The sequence below is a fragment of the Lepisosteus platostomus genome, chromosome 7 (assembly GCF_059453375.1).
Source record: "Lepisosteus platostomus isolate fLepPlt1 chromosome 7, fLepPlt1.hap1, whole genome shotgun sequence".
Taxonomy (NCBI): Eukaryota; Metazoa; Chordata; class Actinopteri; order Semionotiformes; family Lepisosteidae; genus Lepisosteus; species Lepisosteus platostomus.
Genome location: NC_142617.1, coordinates 35,483,080 through 35,502,083, shown reverse-complemented (window position 1 = coordinate 35,502,083; position 19,004 = coordinate 35,483,080). Strand labels below are relative to the sequence as shown.

The 19,004-nt window shown below is 41.5% G+C and overlaps 1 protein-coding gene across 1 annotated transcript in view; it reads right to left on the bottom strand.

Moving 5' to 3' along the window:
• Positions 1–3,268: 3,268 nt before the first annotated feature.
• dennd2c (DENN/MADD domain containing 2C) overlaps positions 3,269–19,004 on the bottom strand; it is a 54,152-nt gene continuing 38,416 nt past the window's right edge. The window contains exons 11-20 of the mRNA XM_088640018.1: positions 18,273–18,342; positions 18,050–18,127; positions 16,944–17,084; positions 16,263–16,406; positions 15,471–15,653; positions 13,666–13,707; positions 13,385–13,493; positions 12,644–12,886; positions 11,881–11,967; positions 3,269–9,730 (exon numbers count right to left, since the gene is read on the bottom strand). Of these exons, the coding sequence (XP_088496144.1) occupies positions 9,699–9,730; positions 11,881–11,967; positions 12,644–12,886; positions 13,385–13,493; positions 13,666–13,707; positions 15,471–15,653; positions 16,263–16,406; positions 16,944–17,084; positions 18,050–18,127; positions 18,273–18,342 (1,129 nt within the window). The 3' untranslated portion in view covers positions 3,269–9,698. The remainder of the gene's footprint in view (positions 9,731–11,880; positions 11,968–12,643; positions 12,887–13,384; positions 13,494–13,665; positions 13,708–15,470; positions 15,654–16,262; positions 16,407–16,943; positions 17,085–18,049; positions 18,128–18,272; positions 18,343–19,004) is intronic.

Genomic DNA, 19,004 nt, shown 5'->3' with positions numbered 1-19,004 from the left:
AAAAGAATCCACAAAGAAATTCTGAAACATTTAAACTAGAATAAAAGAGGAGAGAAACCAAAGAAAACATGACGTTACTTAGGGAGCAAAGACCTAGAGAGAACCAAAAGGAAAAACAGAGAAAATAATCAGGCAATTAAGTGCTTATGCCTTAATGCTCGGACTATCAAAAACCAATGAGATGAGATAGAAGCTACTACATTAGCAAGAAATTATGATGTTATTGGAATCAGAGAAGGGTGGCATGGAGGCGCAGTGGTTAGCATTGCTGTCTCACAGAGCAAGGGCCCTGGCTTCAATGCCGGACCTGTGGTGCTTACTACATGGAGTTTGTATGTTCTCCCCATGGTTGTGTGGGTTTTCTACCACATTCTAAAGACCTACTTGTAGGTTAATTGACTGGGAAAATTGGACTTCGGTGCGAGTGTGTGTCTGTGTTTATGTCTTCCTGTGGTATGAACTGGCATGTACGGGTGTCCCTTTCAGAGCATGTCCTACCATGTGCCTGTTGCTTGCTGCAATAGGCTCTTGCTCCCCCGTGACCCTGAACTGAAAGAAATGGTTAGAAAATGGATGGATGGAATCACAGAAACTTGGCAAACTGAAAATGACGGAGAATCATTCATCTAATTCTGGTCTCCTGTCTGTCCTCCAAGCCCATCTACATTCTATGAGCAGACCCTTTGGAATCATCTATATTCCTGCATTAATTGCTCCTAAAGTGTGATCTGAACTTCATCTAAGTCATACTAAATAAACACATTCTGATTAAATTACACACAAACAATTGTAGTTTTTCCATGTCTATATTGAAATCTTTATGTAAGCATTCAGTCAATGCTGAAAAATGTATGTGGACCTCCAGGATAATGACCTATGTTAAAGGAAATATGACATTCAGATGTGCATATGAGGTGCCGTGGCCTCTAAAAAAACTCACAAAGTTTGGTTATCAACAGAGTGTGCTCTTCAGAACAAAGAATTGTTGAACAGTAATGGGTACAGATATAATAAAAAGAAAGATACAGATAAGGGTTAAATACTCAAATTTGGGTGATGTAATTTGAGGACTATCACACAGATTTGAACTAAAACCCCTGTCCTTCTTGGTTTTTATCAATGGTCTATAATTAATTGTCAAATTTGCAGATGATTAAAAATTAGATTTAGCAAACACTGCAGAAACAGTCAATTAAATTCAAAAATATTTTGATAACACCTGGCATGTGTAACGCAGTGCAGGTTTCTGCATGCAAGTAGTAAAAATAAACTATAAATGCAAAATGGGAAACATTTTGGGAAGCTAGAAGAGGGTATTTATGGAAAAAGACTTAAGTGTTCATGTTGATACATTATTTACAATACATCTTCCAGACAATGTAGGAAAGCAAGCAAAAGTGTAGTATATACAGTTAAAAGCTTTGAAAATAAATAAAGGGATTTTACATTAAAATCTGATTGGGGTATGCTAGTGTAGCGACAAGGCTTATTTAAATACAGGAATTAAGTTTTCTGCTCCCTTGCCAGTGAGGCCCCATCTCTCTCTTCATGCAGGCTGATTTAAGGTTTCTTTTGATAAGGGACAGCTCCCAAATGGGGATGCACTTAGCTAAGCCTGGCTATCATGATCAATGGTCATCCATTGGCGCCTATCTGTCTAGGGAGTGCCAGATGGACATCTGGATTGCATTCCTAAGTGTCAGGAGTAAGTGACTCATATCTCACCTTGATCAACCAATCAGGAACTGGTAGGGCCAAGTAACCCACGTGGGTCTCTGATGCCCATGAAACTTTCAGCCAATGAACAACAGGCAACACAAAGAGCCTGAAGGAGAATTCCAAAAAGAAGAATTCCAGGGGGAAGAACAATTCCAGGGCAGGACGGCTCAGGAGCAGAAAGGCTCCCAAGGGCAGGACATTCTCACAGTGCGCCTCCTGGACATCCTTAGACTCAGCCCGGACCACCACAGAACGGCCAGTGTGTCTGAGTGCCAGAACTTTCCTTTGTTCTAAGAGTCGAGAGCGGAGGTTGCCACGAGTAACCAAAGGATCCACCCGAGGTTACCACCAGCAGCAAGCCTCGTGAACAGGTCGGAACTGTGGACAGCTGAATCAGTATTCAGAACTAGCGCTTCATCACGAACGAACCGGTCCTCTTCCTGACCCGCTGGGACCCACAGTAACTTTTCTCCTGTGCACAACTTTGCTTGTTAAAGCCAACACTAACTAGCGAGTCTTCAGAGAGCAGCACATCGCAGGAACTTCTCTCAAGCCGCACAGCACAACCTGGCACATCCTGAATCCCCAGAGATTGGCTGAGTATTCAACTTCACTGCATTACAGCTCGAGAATTCAATTGTTATCCCAACCAGTTGATATAAATTTAATTCCTAGGAGTTATGTACTTGTTTCGAGTATCTAATGTAGAAGTTGTAACCAAGTTTATTTACGAAACAGTCTAAATGAATGATATACCTAACGTATGTCCTCTTGGTATGTGTAACTCTTTGTAACTGAATGAATATATATATATATCTTTGTATTCTGATGACCCTCACGATAAGATCTGTTAGGTTTACATGCATAATCTATGTATTAATAAATGTATCCTCGTGTATTAGTACCTGTGTGTGTGCGTTGTTTGAGTTACACCGCATGGTTGGATTCTAAGGCCATTAAAATAATCATTTTGTGATTTACTGCCACAATTAATAATTGTCCCAGTAAATGCCCAAACCCCTACAGAACTGGTGCCTCGTGAGAGCACACTACACTAGTAAGGCCTCATGTAGGCCATACAATTTTGGTCACAGTGTCATATAAAAGATATCATTGCTCTGAAATCAGTAGGGACACATAAATGTTCACATAAATGGTGAACAAAATACTTGGATCACTTAACTACTAACAAAAGCTAGATGGGCTGAATGACCTTCTCTTGTTTGAAAACTTTCTGTCTTTCTTGGGGAACTGTTTTCAGTATTGGTTTACTGTGTCATTTTATCAATCCACATTTCAGGGTACCTTCTACTTTGTACCACAACCCCATTCCTGCAAGACTGTTTCACACTGCATCTGCTGGGCAGGGCAGTGCTGGCGATGATGTGTGGGATGGAAAAATGTGACAAGGGAAAAGAAATAAATTAACCCCCACCCCCCAAAAAATATCTGTAACCTAATAAAAAGCACTTGCTACAGTACACAGTACACTGAGGACATGCATTTTGTCTGGAGTCAGTAATTCAATAAAACTCTGAACTGAGGTATGTACTGTACAAAATGTTTATTTTGGGGAAACGTCTACAGACATCATTGTTAAAACATGTAAAACTGTACAGAAGAAAACTGGCAGTTCCAGGATGCAAAGATAACAACAGCTCATTTCTGGTTCTGGCTTTAAAAAGTTTAAATATAAAAACATGTCCAGGTAACATGTTGTCCAAGAGATCCTGAAGACAAAACATACAGTATGTTAATGCAAGACACACAAAGCACTTAATTTATTCCACTTAACCATTTGGTCAACCGAATGGAAGCTTTCAAAGTTTCTCTTTTTTGCCAAAGCAAGCTGTCTCAGACACAGACTTCTCAAATGCACATTTCTGGTCCCAACTTGTTTTACATTTTCACAAGCTAGGAAGTGCCTAGATGTAAAACGTACAGTTCAGCACAGTTTCGTTTACTGCAGAAAGTGGGGGTGTTCTTGATAAACACAAGACAGATAAAGGCAGGGAACAAGTGGTAAAAATGAATTAGAATTACATTTATAATCACTTTTCACTACTATAAATGCTTTTTGTATCACATTTAGATCCCTTTTCCTTTAACTAGGGAATTGGCAAATGTTTTATACATATTTGTGCAACACACAGTTGCACGGTGAAGGAAGAGAGCTGCAAATCTCAAACAACAACACTTGTTGTCACAGAGAGCACAGAAGAAACTACAGCTTCCGGGTACCTCTGTGGTCGCTTGACAAGGCATCAAGGTGTCACAGCCAATATGTAACACAAAAAGGAAATTCCTGTCAGTTCCTGTTCTGGCTGTAGGACAGGGGATCCCAGCCTTCACACACCTGCTGTTTTTTCCCCCGACTTGAGTATTCCAATAATTGAATCGTCAATAGCCCTAATGATAGGTTTAATTTGAACTCTTTAATTGTTTTCAGTTCCAAAAAATACAGGTGGTAACGTTTTAAAGCCTTAATTTCTTAAGTAGCATCAAATCTCCAAACTTTTTGTAGAAAACAAACCTCAAATAACTGGTCAGTTCACTTAATGTTTAATTTAAGTAAAAAGCTAATCAACAATGATAAACCAGCAGGTGTGTTAGTCTTCAGGAGCATGTCAGGAGAGTGCTTTGGCATCTGAGATGTCTTTTCTGCTCCCTCTGTCAGCCAACACTGGCACAGCAGCAATTTATGGTTTAAATGCTCATGGTTCTTCAACCATTTAATTCAAGAAACATTCAAGGGAAAAACAAAGGAGACATCGAACATTTAAGTATTTTTATGCTGCAAGCCACAATCAATAATCGTCCTCTTTTCAAGGGATCTTTTAACATTAAGAAAGTAGCAATTTCCTGGGAACTTCTAAAAATGGGATGCGATCTCTCTCACAAGAGTACACGAGCAAAATTTTAAAGACTTCTGGCTGACAAACAGCACTTTTCTACATTATCTGAACTTAGGGGAATGTTACAACACTGCCATTTTGTTTAACAAACCGGAACTGAATGTCTTTCCGCACTAGTTCGCAACTGCTGCAAGTTTTTACATAAGAGATTATCAGGTCACCTTATTGCAGCATTTTCTCAATGTCCTAGACAAATTAAATAAAAGGTTATAGAAAGCGACCCCATATTTCCCCTAAACGTTACAAGTCCAATAGTGTTTTTTGTTCCCCCACCATTTAAACAGTGGACACCCTGTACAGGTTTGTCATAAATATACAGTAGGTCAGTTGTGTATAGTGAGACAGGAGTGTATATTTCAGATCTCATCAGATACATTCCCTTGGAGCTAACTTGATGTTATGCAATTCAAAGGATGTCCTTTAACTTACTTCTGTTTTGCTTTCATTATTTCAATTAAATTCAGTGAAGCACAATTCTATCTTACTAGAACAAGTAGGGGTTAATTCATTGCTGACATATTAGAAAAAATACAATAAAAACACGACTTCTGCTGTGGAACATTTTTAAGTGACCCATTGTTGCCCAATGTCCAAATAATGTCTCATTGATCCCTAGCCTATAAAAGGTGGACAAGAATGAGGTATCTTTCTAAAACTCATACCTTATTGTATTATAGGCGGCTTTTATTACAGTTGGCCATTGAGGGGTTCCCACTATACTGTACATTACACACAGGCTGGCAAGAAACTAAATGAACTTTATATGAACTCTCTTCCTCAAATTCCAAAAATCATAAAGTGCAGAACTAACAAAGAGTCAACATGACTATGGATGAGATGAGTGAAGTTATTTCTTTCTTTACATAAAATGATATTTAGAATGATTTTGTCTGGAATTAGGGGGGGAAGAGTGAATTCTGTACTGAAATAAGAAATAACTATGAAAATTATCATCCATATTCTGGCCTGTAGCATGGAACAAATACTGTGCAAGGAAACCACCGTAACATGATTTAAAACTAGCAGGTTCCTTTAAGTAAACCATTGGTAGAGTGGAGAAAATGTTCTGGCTAAAATTAAAAAGAATTTTCAGTTTGCATTTTTTTCCCCAATTAGCTGCTATATCACGTGTCAATTATTGAGCTGAAGAATTATATCAACACTGATTGATCTGGACTGTGAAGCATGGCAGCCTCAATTAATCAGTGATTACAACCCTTAGCATCATGTGACTGCAAGGCCAGTATATGCTATACAGATAAGAGAAAACAGGGTGGATGAGAAGAGCAATTAACACTCAGCTATTTGATGAAAAAAAAATTCACTAGAATTACAAGGGTTTCCAAGAAGTCAGATATAACACTATACTGACTGTGAACAATTGAAGACAAATCTGCAGATAGGAAGCATATTGGAATAAGTTTAGAAAGTATACATCTGCAGAATTCTGTTCTAATTGTGACATCCTGAGCTTTCCACAATGGGACGTTCTTGCAAACACATGGGTAAAATGAGAATTTGCTGCATCTATCAGGTCTCAAGTGTCAGGCAAGAGGGTAAAACTACTGTATATGAGCACTGCTTCCCAATATAAATCAGCACAGAATCATACTCGATTATGGGTGAATTCAAGAAACCAACATGGTCTATAACAAGCAGGAATTTTTGTAAACCACCACACTTATAACTTTAATCCAAAAACGTATTTTAATTTTCATTAAATGGAAACAGTGTTTGATTTTCAAAATGTTTTAGAAGCTGGGGTCTCAGATAATGGAAATAAAATGAAACTTTTTTTTTAAATCCTATTTTTGTTTAGTCTTCTGATGTCTTGCCCACAAGACTTTTTTTTAAAAGAGATGTTTTCCTTTGGGAAGAACCGTGGTCTTGAAAAGCGCCAAAAAATGGCACAATGGTTCAAAGTTTTCTCTCAACTTGTATTAAGATTAAACACTGTCCGTAGCAGATTGATTTTTTTTTAGTTGCGAGACTCTTAAAGGTCTTAAAGTTCCAAAAGGTTTGAATGTAATTTGGATAATAAAGGACACTAAACAGTTACATTCTGCTAAAATACAGGTCTAAAACTCCAGAGTATTTTCTACTAATGGATATTTCTTAAAATCCCCTTTGCTTTCTTCATTTATATTTTTTAACAATGTGAAACTCAAAGAAACAAACACCTTCCAGCAGCTTTTCCTCTGTAGCTAAACTCTCATGTTCAGATGCTGAAGGCCTAAGTTGTCTGCTCTCATTTGTTCCGCCTGAGTGTAAATTATAATTAGGTAATTACATAATTAAGTGCGAGGTTAATGAGGTATTTTTTATAATAATGAGGTTATTTTTTTTCAGAGCTCAAAATGTCTTAAATATGTTTGTCTCAGGAAAAAACAAAGTCTCCATCTATCCATTTTCTAATTGCTTTATCCAATACATGGGCACGGGGGAGCCAGAGCCTATCCTGACAAATAGGTGTAAGGCAGGATACACCCTGGATGGAACACCAGTCCATTGCAGGGCATACAAGGACAGACACACTCACTATCACACCAATGTTCCCAGAGGCGAATTAATCTAGCATTACGTTTCACATGGAGAACATACAGACTCCATACATAGTACCCCAGGTCTGAAATACCCCAGCGCCCCAGCGCTGTGAGGCAGAAAAGCTAACCACAGTGCCACTGTGGCATCCATCTGAAAGAAGTTTATAGAATGTAAAAACATCTCTAAAAGATTCCATTTGAGAAAATAAGATATATTATATGTTGGCCAAGATCCGAAGCTGGAGCAAATTCTAAAAGGCTTTGGCCTAGACCGCTATGTCCAACACAAACCTGCCAGAAAATTCACCCAAGAACAATGACATTTATGGACTCATTTGTCAGGCTAAAATGCAGGCTGGGTGAGTGCGCTCTGCAAGACCTCAGGGCTCAGACACTTTGTCAACCACAATATGACACTTTCCTCATCAGAACCTTGTTCATCAATTTCCAGACAGTTCAAGACTTGGAGAGACTATAGTCAAGTGCAGAAAGCATCGGGAATGGTTCTGGTCTTTGAAAATCTGTTGCCTTTTCCTGGGATGAAGTAAACACTAACATCCTGATCAGATAATGCAAGAAGGGAGATTCCAGCAATATCCAGTTGTGCAAATTAACAGACTTGAAATTAACTTTGTGTTCCTCCATATCTCAATGGAAGCTGCATATATAAGCAAGCATTCCAAATCATGCTATGGCCGCTCTCCAATGACACAGTGTTTCACTTTTCTCATTAATTTGGACAGTTTCCCCACTTTTCCATGTTGTTCATCTTCATTTTCAACATTTTAAAAACTTGACTGATGCAAATAGGTGGGGCCATAAAGCCAGTTGCAGGTATAATGGTAAAATATATCTGTATGTTCACATTACCAGAGTGGTTGCCGAACTCTGGTACACTAGCATATTCTCTCTTTGAAACTCTATAGATGGAAACCAGGATGATAAATTCTCTTCAGACGTGGTCTTCAATAATATTTCCTTCTATTTTACCTTGCGGTACCCGAGCCCCAGCCCTCCCTGCAGACAAGGCTGCTCCCTGCCTCCTCCTCTTCCTGCTGTGCGCACTGGTGGAGCTGCGCACTGCCAGCAGGCCATGTGCCCCTCTGCCAACCTGCCTCCGTAGAACAGCTTCCTCCGTCATGTGGGGATGGCGCTGTCCCTCAAGTCCCTAACCTGGAAGTCTGCATGATGTTTGTCCTATGTGTCACCTCCTGAACCAGCAAAAGAATGCAAGCCTGGTCAATGACGAGCATTAATGAGTCCTGGGACTGGCACAGACTCTAGCCCGTTTCCGATTGGAAATTTGATTCTGATTCTGGAAATAGTGGCCACAGCTGATTGGCCCCATGTTTAAAAGAGCATGGATTGACTGGCTCACAGCTGCATCTGGCCGATCTACAAGAGAGAAAGCCCCTTAAACAATTTGTGTTAATGAGCACTTGTATCAGTGGAGAAATAATACACAAGGGCACTCAACTCTAAAATTCTAAGGAACAGAAAAACTGAATTGAATACTGGAACAAAATGGGTAACAATGTGTTCCATTTATGCAAGAGACCAGTGGGTTCACTTGGGCATGCAGAGCAGAGCAAAAGAAGGGACATCAGCTGTACTTGTGTACTTAGACTAATGTTGCATATTTCTACATTCTTAATTGCTAACCTCCACAAAATGAAAAACAAAACATCTGGATGGCAATAGGAACTAGAACAAATAACAGAGGAAGCTTAATTTGAGACTTTCAAAGCATGTACAGAGAACAGACAGGACAGAAACTTTGCACACCCAAAAGGGGGGTCAGAAGCAATTAAAAGCAGCAATTAAAAGTAAGAGAGAATTCACAGGAGTGTTCTTTAATAAGAAAACTTACTCCATAGGCTGAAATCAAAAAGCAAATTTCCTATACTGTACTATTTGTAAAAGAGTTGTAAAAAAACTGAAACCACCATTGAAAATCTTGTTCAGCACCTTGGATAGCTCCCAACAGCCACACCCGCCCCCCCAATCAGTAAAGACTGAACATACCACTAAAGAGATCTGTGCTGCTGACTGATGCAACCAATCCATAAAATTGAGCATTGCAGAAGTTTTCTCCAGTATAACAGCAAGAAGTGTTTTTGTCAGAAAATACACCAAGATGGTGTTAAGGTTGCAGGAATAAGATTAATGATAATATAAATTATTTGCATAAATTAAAGTATAGGAAATGCTCCTTTAACTTCACAGAAAAAATACCCTGTCCTGTCTTTCCCAGAAATGTCTATGAAGGTTGATAGGCAGCTTTCTTCCAGTTTTTCCAAAAGTTTGTATTGAGATTCTTCTATCACGTCTTTCCATTGGCTGTTTCCAGTTAATTCCCATTCCCTAAACTTCGGCCAGACAGTCCTGGGACAGGCACAGGTGTCTAGCCAAGCAGAAGCAGACTGTGTTGCTAGTTCTGCCCACTCTAACGAGGGGTGTGGCCACAGCTGACTGGTCCCATACTGCTATCTGCATTGTCCCATCATGACATTCTGCAGTTTTACTTCTTTTGAAGGAATTTCATTTTACTTCCTGAAAATAAACACAAAAAGAAAAAAGTAAAACAAGATAAGAAAGACAATATATGTCACTCCTCTATCATATTGAAATGATCTATAACCAAAAGAAGTGTTATATCCACTAATGCAGTTCATACTACTTTTTTTTCCCCATTTACAATAACTAAACTATAATCAGAAAAATAAAACAAACATTTCAGCTCTGCCTCCAAAAGAGAACCAGATTTAGGTAATATACCAGGTAATATTTGAAGCATCTTGTCAATTTATGCTACTTTACAACAAATTCTTCCCAAATTAGCAGTAATTGGGCCTGTACTATTTGCATATTTGTTAACCTCCAAACATATTATGTTGATCTTTTTTTAAAGTATTTTAAATATCAGTTGAAGTTAATGTACACAGTTTAAATCTCTGTTCTGTTGAAAGGAAAAGTGTCGTTCAATAAATGGACTCTATACACCCACCCATTGCTGCATAAACTCTCAATTTATCAAGTTTTGCTATAATGATTTTAATAATCCTTTTTTACTGTATTAAGTAATTTTTGTGCAAAAGGAATGTGACGTGATTTCCTTATGATATCACTTATATAGTGATTAATATTAAACATCCTCCTTATTGTAAAAAGCAATGCTGTACCATTTTTACATATTTTGTCTATTTTACCAAGTTATATAGAATGATCTTAAACATGCAATACTGTTCTTATTTAGACAAATCTGTCATTGTAAGATAACAATGAGCAATATAGGGTGATTCTGTACATCTTGGACATCTTGAGAGTTGTAAGCATTTACAAGCAATGGAACCGGTAAAGGATCACTCCATGCTGAAAAGTGAAGAAAAGAAACACATTTTGGCTGTGAAGCATTCTTCAGGGGAGCAGATTAGGTGGTCGGTGATATGAGAAGATGGGGCGGTCAGGGAAGAAGGTATTACAAATAATGTGAATTTTCCTTATACAAAAGTTAGGATTTTGAGACATTTCTAAGGAGTGAATAACCTCCATAAACTGAAGGATGGGTGTATATTAATATCAGCTGGTAAACTGTAGAACTGAAATATGGGTTACATGGATTCTAGGATTAGTGAGCTGCATCGCCTTCCTGATAGGACTAACACATTGCATGATCGGTAAAAGAGAAGAAGATCACCTTGTCTCATGATCAGCAGACTTATGGTTTTGAGAAACAGACTAGAAAAAGGGACAGATTAAAGTGTCATTATGTAAAGAAAAAACAAAAATGTGAAAAACCGTTAGCCTTGTGTAAGAAATGGGCCAATCAACTTGATCTGAGACATTATCAAACACACACATTGCGGTTAGATACAAAGAACCACAGGAGTGCTGTTTATGCAAGGCTGACAAGTAAAAACACCAAAGGTTTTTACTTTATGTGTGTACTATATGTGAACTGAATCCCAGCCTATGGTTCTGACTGTAACTAACTGTAATAGCCTCTGCTTTAGATTTTCTATGCCAACCAAATGTAGAGCATGATGTCTCTGTGTCACAAGAAAAACTTCCTTCTGCATGGAACAACTAAACAGCAAAGATGGACTTCCCAAATATTAGTCATGAGGGCACTGGATTCTTGGCTCTTGAACTGATCTCATTATTTAGACCTCAAGTAATAGTTTTTAGAACTTACAGGTTACCTGTAAATTACATATTTGGTTAACCAATAAGGTAACCACACAGAAGAAGTAAGAGTATAGAGTCCCTTTAATTTAAAATCCTGTTATTTACCAATGTGTTTAACCTAGCACATGTAATTTCCTGAGCTGTCCTTCAGATAGAAATTCATGCAGGTTTCATACAGCCCCTATCTGAATACAGCCGAGTTCACCTGCAACCTTAATGACTTCCAGGAAGAATGAATCAGCGCTCAATAAACACTGAGAAGAAACTAAATAGAGGGAAAGAGAGCTAGCTTGTGACTGTATATTTAAAGGAGGTCATCTCCAGCAGTCAGGTGGGGCAGTAATTTCATTGCATCTATGTATGACAAAGTGACGTCTACAGTTATTCCAAAGACATAAAAGTGGATTGAATAAGTCCATGCGTTCAATTAAGGGCTTAATTAAAGAAACAGGAGCTCAGATAAAGCAAAAGACAGGAGGAGAAGCAAAGCATTTCTTGAGAGCTTTCACACTCACCTAAACCCTTCAGAAACCTGTTCACTCCACTGGGCTCTGGCTCTGGTGCCGACTCCAGGTGCTCCACAGCCCTCAGCTCAAAAAGCCCTGGGTGCAAAGGTGTCGAAGGAGAAAAGGGGGGGGGTCAGTTTCAATGGAGAATGTGGTATCGTGGGATCATTTTGACTTTTACACTCTCTATCATCACTCTTCCTCTCTGGCTGAACTAGAAGATGCTTTTTTTAAAAAGAAGAAATTCACAGTAACAACCTTAAACCTCGAACTCAGATGGCTACGGTCATGATAACTACACAAATGACTGAACGATTCCAGGTTTGTGGCAAGAGTGCCGCTCTGACTGGAGTAGGCAGTTTGGTTGGGCGGTAGATTACCAGGAGGCTTGAGCGAATGAAGGACCAGGTTTGAGAATGTGCCTCCAGGCAAGAGATACACTTTCTCAGCTCTTTTCATTTAGTTTCACTAGATCACCTCCCTATCCTGAGGTGTGCATTTCCACGTTCTTTTCTCTAATTTAAGCCACAGTGCCACGTTTTTGTTTTGGTATGATGCTGTATCCTGTCAGAGCCAGGGTTCTTTTTTTTTCTTTTGTTTCTTCAAAAAAGAATCATGTTTTTGTTTGCATCTTAACGAATCGCTCTTCAGCATCCTGACTACCTGGCAGATGGAGGTACGTAGCTGGAGAGCAAGAGCTGAAATGTGCAAACCCAGCCATCTCCACTCCTGTTCATGTGGTACACTGAGACACTAGCTCTCTCATGCTGACCTTTGACACCCCCTCGGCGGAGCTCTCTGTCCTGGATGAAGCCAGCGAACATCTGGGTCTCCATGAACAGCTGTAAGAACTGCCTGGCTCCACGGGAGGGGTGGGATTTCCGGAAGGCCTCCCGGCACAGCGCTCGCGGCTCCCCGTTCCCCCCGCCCATGTGGAGGGAGTAGTGTCCCACCAGCTCCACAAAGAAATGCACAAAGGCCTCCGAGATGAGCTCACTCAGGCTGCCTCCAGGCCCTGTGAGGAAATGGAGACAAGCATGCAAACGGAGGCCGATCAGGAACAGCGTCCTTTACAGCTTTACAAGACAAAACGCGGGCAGGAGCATACAAAGCGCAAGGTGTGATAATCAAGATGTCAACAGAAAACATCCAATTAATGTCCGTGAGAAACTGCAAGGTACAGAAACTTCTAGAAACAGTACAAGGCCCGGAAGAAGTTAGAACAGGTTCTGAAATGACCAGTAAGATGTGGACCAATTGCACTAAGGATGATTTGAAATGGAAGATTTATACTAGAATTTCACTTAATTATTACTCTACAGCACGATACCATGATTCCTGGAATATAACCTATGTCAACCTGCCATAGGGTGGTTTAACACTACTTAATTTGGGGGGAATTATTATATTAGAAAACAGGGCGGAAACTCCAGTAATGGACACTATTATGTGAGCTGATTTAGGAGCCTGATGTCCCCTCCAGACTGCCCAATGAAAAACAGGACACCCTCACCGTCCCTCAGCGTCTGGTCCTCCTGCCTCAGGATGTCTTCACGCTGCTCCAGGATCTGCTGCAGGGCTGCGTGGAGCTTGCTAGGAAGGATGCAGTCTTCATCCAAGATCTGTGGAGGACCAGGAGGTGAGGGACACAAGCCACAGCAGCACTCAAACACTTCTATGACTGCTGAATTCAACTGACTAGAGCAGAAAGCTGCAGCTGAGGATGCTCTATGTATTTCAATACCCGAGACTTCTTTAAAAGTTGTCAAGGGTTTAATCAGAACGGTCACTCACCTGTCGGATGAATCGGTCTCCACAAAGGTCAACAATGAGCACCTGCAAAAGAGGTGGGATCAGTTTTGGTCATGCTGATCACACTTCCTCCAGAAACAGACAATACAGAGCAGTCAATCAAACCTAACTTGCATGTCTTTAGGACGCAGGAGGAAACTGGTTTGCCCAGCAAAACCCAAAACAAATGTCGTGGGACCATGCAAACTCCACACAGACAGGCACCCCAAGCAATCCTTCCCAGGATCCTAGAGCTGTCAGGTACTGTAGCTGCTCTAAGTACTGCATCACTGTATTGCCTTCTGACAGTGGGCAGCTTGGGCCCATGGGAACAGCTCACGCATGGGCCCATTGGTCAAGACCAGCAACTCCACAAGGTGCCCTGAGCAACACCCTGAGCTCCACCCCAGACTGACAGGTTAAAATCTTACTTGAAACAGTTAAGGGTCTGATTCTCCAAAGCTGATCAAGGGGCTGACTTAAGTGTAAGGAAAATAATTACTAATTAAAACTACCTGGGAATAAACATGGACAGCTGTTGGAAGTTATCTGTAATTGGCCCTGGTGTAACAGTTATATAGTTCAGGTGGGTAGCTGCGTCAGCATGCGTAGGCTGCAAAGGAACAAGTTATAGGTTTATTCCATGCTGAAAAAAAGAAGAAAGAGAACACAACGTTTCGGCCGTGGAGCCTTCTTCAGGTGTGACACCTGAAGAAGGCTCCACGGCCGAAACGTTGTGTTCTCTTTCTTCTTTTTTTCAGCATGGAATAAACCTATAACTTGTTCCCTAACAGTTATATATGTGTAAATTCACTGAAGGTTAAGATGACTCAAAAATATTCTAATATTTCTATCAACATTCTATGTTAAAAGGGCATAATTCAAAAGCACTCTGGAGTGATTCCATTAGATTTGGGTTCCTTTTCTTGAATCTTTTGGAGAACACTGATCTTTGTACTTGTCCTGTTTGTTTAATATATTCAATCATTTTGTGATTTTCAGACTTTACTCTTATCTCAACAAGGCATAAAAAGCCATAAGCAAGTTTTTAAACTTTTTGTTTATTATCTGGCTGTTTTTTTGTATTTTTGTTTTTTAGCGTTTGCCTTCTTAAACTTTTCAAAACTTCTTAAAATACTTAAATAAAAAATCCCTAACATTTGTTATATTTTAAACCTGTAATGGCTGTTGCTTATGTAATATTAGTAGTAATTATATTTACAACCATCCATCGTCTAATTTGCTTCCCCAGTGCGGGATCACGGCGGGAGCTTGGGCTGGAGCCTATCCTGGCAAGCAGCAGGCACAAGGCAGGGTACTCCTCAGATGAGACACCAGTCCATCACAAGGTTCACACAGACATGCACACGCTCATAGCAGGACCAAAATTGTGTTTTACAATAGCCAGTTAACCTATCAACATGTCTTTGGACTGTGGGAGGTAACCAGAGCATCCAGAGGAAACCCACACAAACACAGGGAGAACCAACAAACTACCCAGGGCCCCGGCGCTGTGAGGCAGCAACGCTAGCTACTGCACCACTGAGCTGCCTATTATAATTACATTTGTAAGATTATGCAAATTAAAACATCACACTGGGAGTCAACCTGCATCTACTCACCATCAACAAGAATGTACTACAAAAATAACTGTGAAATGTTACAGATTTCACACTCCACTAACTGAGTAATTGGACTTCATCATATGTAAAACATTTCTCAAGACCAAACTTGCGCTTGGTGAGATCAGTGGGAGAGCAGGTGTTAAAATGGCTTCGGGCCAGGGTGAAGAGAGGGGGTGCGCTCACCTCCTCGATGGGCAGCTCCAGCAGCTCGGGCAGCGTGCCAGACAGCACGCCGATCAGGAAGGGCGTGGGCGAGCAGGAGATGTCCACCATGCTGGCGGGCAGCACAGGGATGTAGGTGTGCTGCCAGGTGAAAGGGTACAGCAGGGCGATGGCAGCGTGGGCACAGCGGGACAGGGTGCTGAGGTGGCGGATTACAACCGAGAAATAGTTAAAGAGAAGAAGAGAAAAGGATAGCAGCTCTTTGTCATAACTATTCTGGCACTGCAGGTCCTAGCCAGTCTGTCCAGTCAGGGAGTTCCAATAGCAATGTCTCATTATCAATATCGAACATTGAATTCACGCACAGCAGTTTACAGCCAAAGTGTTTGGGCTTGAAATGTCCTGAGGCAACGGTACTATGGGTGTGAAACATCTGTTTCTGAGCTGGAATTTATTTTAATTAATGTAAAGACTGTTCTAAACTAGTAGTACCCTATAACCAAAACTCACTGCTTCCAATAGCTATCAGGAAAGCTAAAGAAAAAGGAATTTTTAAATGCATCCGCTATAACTATAATCCATCTGCTTCCTATTAAACTGCTGCACCCATTCAGCTATCCACTACTTCACAACACATTAGTTATTCCTCTCTATTGTCCTTGTTCAGCTCAAACCCACTGAGTGCTTCTACTGTATGTGAGCAGAGATGCACGTGTATAACCGGTTTACAACATTTACTCACAACCAAACAAGGGATGACTGTATGTCCCAAGTCTAGCCAGAGGCTCTGGGCACTGCACATGCCTACCTGAGCTTGTCTGCCACGAAGATAACCCTCCTCTCCAGCAGCAGTGAGCCGAAGACCTGCAGCAGGCGGCCCACACTCAGGCACTGCAGGAAGCACTCAAAGTCCACGTGCTCCAGTCGAGAGTCCACCGGCCGACACAGGTTCAAGACCTGCAACACCACAGCATCAGGGGGTCCAGTCCAACAGCATTTCCAGTACTGGCCAACTACAGACCTGTCTTCTCATGCCATCAGACAATCACAACACAACAATGAACCCTGCAATTTGTTGATCAGCATTCTCTCCTCGTTCCAAGCAAACTACTGTTCCCCCCGGTTAGGCCAATAGTGGTTCTCCTTCCAGAGCAATTCCTCTTTAAGATCCAAGGATTACTGACTACTTTCACTTCCAGGAGTCATTTCATCTTCTCTTCTTTCCTGAAGAGGATAGACTGAAGAGACTCAAGGTGTGAAATTTTACTGGAAAGTAGCTGAAGATGGGTTCTCTTCTATCAGAGAGCACCTGTCTGTCAATCAAGTTCACAGCTTAGAAGGTATTACTGGTCTCTTTAAGTAACTAGAATTAATTGAATCAATTAATTCAAGGGTCCGATTCAGAGCAAAGGCAGAATTAAAGGCAGTATGTGCCATGAACCTAGAGGAGCAGGCTCTTGAGAAGCCCCTATCTCAGGCCAGGCAGGGCCTCACCTCGTTCCCAGAGCCAGGCAGGAAGCTCTTGACAGTGATGGTACGCCCAGGCGCAGGGAAGGGGGCCTCCATGACACTGCGCATGAACGGGTAGACCAGTGCGGGCGAGATCTCCCTGCGCCTCTCCACCTCCTCCAGCACCTTAAAACAGAGAGGGAGGCGGCACCCTGAGCTCACACACTGCCCAGGAGGCCAAACACCGGGACTGGGGTCCTCACTGGCAATGAATTAGTCAGATATGAAGGAAAAAGGTGAAAATCAATAACCTGATTCACTAGGACCATTTTAAAATCACTAGAGTCATCATTGATAATCATCAGCACTTCGTGTGAATATAGAAGTAGGCTTAGTACATCTAATTGAAATCTAAATTGTGTTTGTATATTTGAATGTCCCTTTAGATATGCTTATAGGGGGAAGAGAGCAGAAATGCTGGGCAAGGATGTAAATGAATATTTGAATGCTTTTTTCCTTGCAAATGCATGAAGTTGCTCACAATCCATGATAAGCGCATTGTGAAATACAATGCCTAGGGATATACTGGGTTATGAGGTTTTCCAAGGTAAAGGCAGGAGCCAGAGTATCAGTTCCAGCCTGTTGAGAGGTTCGTCTGCGTGTCCACAATCGCTAATGAGATACAACCACAGCCACGGTTGCAGAAACAACAAGATTGGGCTCCTCAATGAGTGCAGGTGTCCTTTCTGTTGGACAGGACCTGTCCTGGGTATTTCAAACTGTGGTGCCGTTTTATGCAACACGAACATGAATCCCAACCTGAGTTGTTTTTCAGCAGAGCACAGCCGAACCACCCACTAATGCTAAAGCTTATCTAAGCACTGACTTGACACTGCGAGTGCAGCACAAGACAAGCCGCAGAGAGCAACGCGGATTAGTTGAATTTGTCTTCCACTTGCATGCTGTCTTCACAGGATACAGCTCATTTTCAGCTGTACTGATGCCTGATGCAAGAGACTTGCGGAGGGATTCAGTGCAGTTGTCCCTTAAAGACCAGGTACGTTTGATGGGCTCAGAAATGACGCACATGTGGCAGCAACACAGCTGACTGAGCAATAGAGCAGGGATCCGAGTCTGAGCAGCTGCCTTACCTTGGCAAAGAGGTTGAAGCAGCCCAGCCTGCTGACGATGCAGTGTACTTCAGGAAGCCGTTTCCCCTTCCCACTGGGCTGGGGGACACACCGAGAAAGAGGGGAGAAACCGGGTCACGACTGCAGAACCATGCGCGAGCACTGAAGAAACTTAATGCATTCCTCCACCCTGGTGAACAACCACGCTGATCAGACACACAGCGTGCAAACCCTGAAAACCTACCAGTATCTTCCGACAATAGCCGAACCAGCGGCTGCCGTCCTCTCCCGTCAGCACGAAGGAAAAGGTTTCACTGAGGACCAAGAATAAAAAGTCAGTCTTCAGTCACAGAATTGGAAGTACTGACCAAAAACGGTCAGTACTTCAGTAAATGATTATATTACTCTAATCCATTCATATCGCTCTAATCTTTTCTTTTCTATACTGTTTCAAAACGTAGAGTTGCCAATTTGCCATTTAAGCCCACCTAAAACCATTCAAAGAATGAGACTATGCATTGCTGTCCAGAGAGACAGACACACCGTCCACTCATCGACCTTGACCCTTGATCATCTGGTCCCTTCTCGCTCAAGGACAGAAAGCACAGACGGCAGGGCTGAGACGTGGCAAGGAGAACTGAACTTGTGGGAGTAGAACTGCAAGTTCACAATTGATCTGATGACCACTGGGGGGAGCTGCTGAGGCAAAATACCAGGGAAACTGGATTGGCTCTGAACCTCTGCAGCCCAGCTGGAGATGGACGATAACAGACTGCCTAGCTGGGAAATAGCTTTCCCAGTCAGCTAATTATATATCCTAGCATCAAACTCCCAATTTCTGGATTACAGAGACTATACTGCATGCACGTGGAGGCCTTAAAAAATTGAACCACTCCAGGGAGTGCTGTACCACCCAATCCTGAAAACAGACAATTCTTTGCAGATAAGCACCTGATCCCCAATAACTGATTTATTA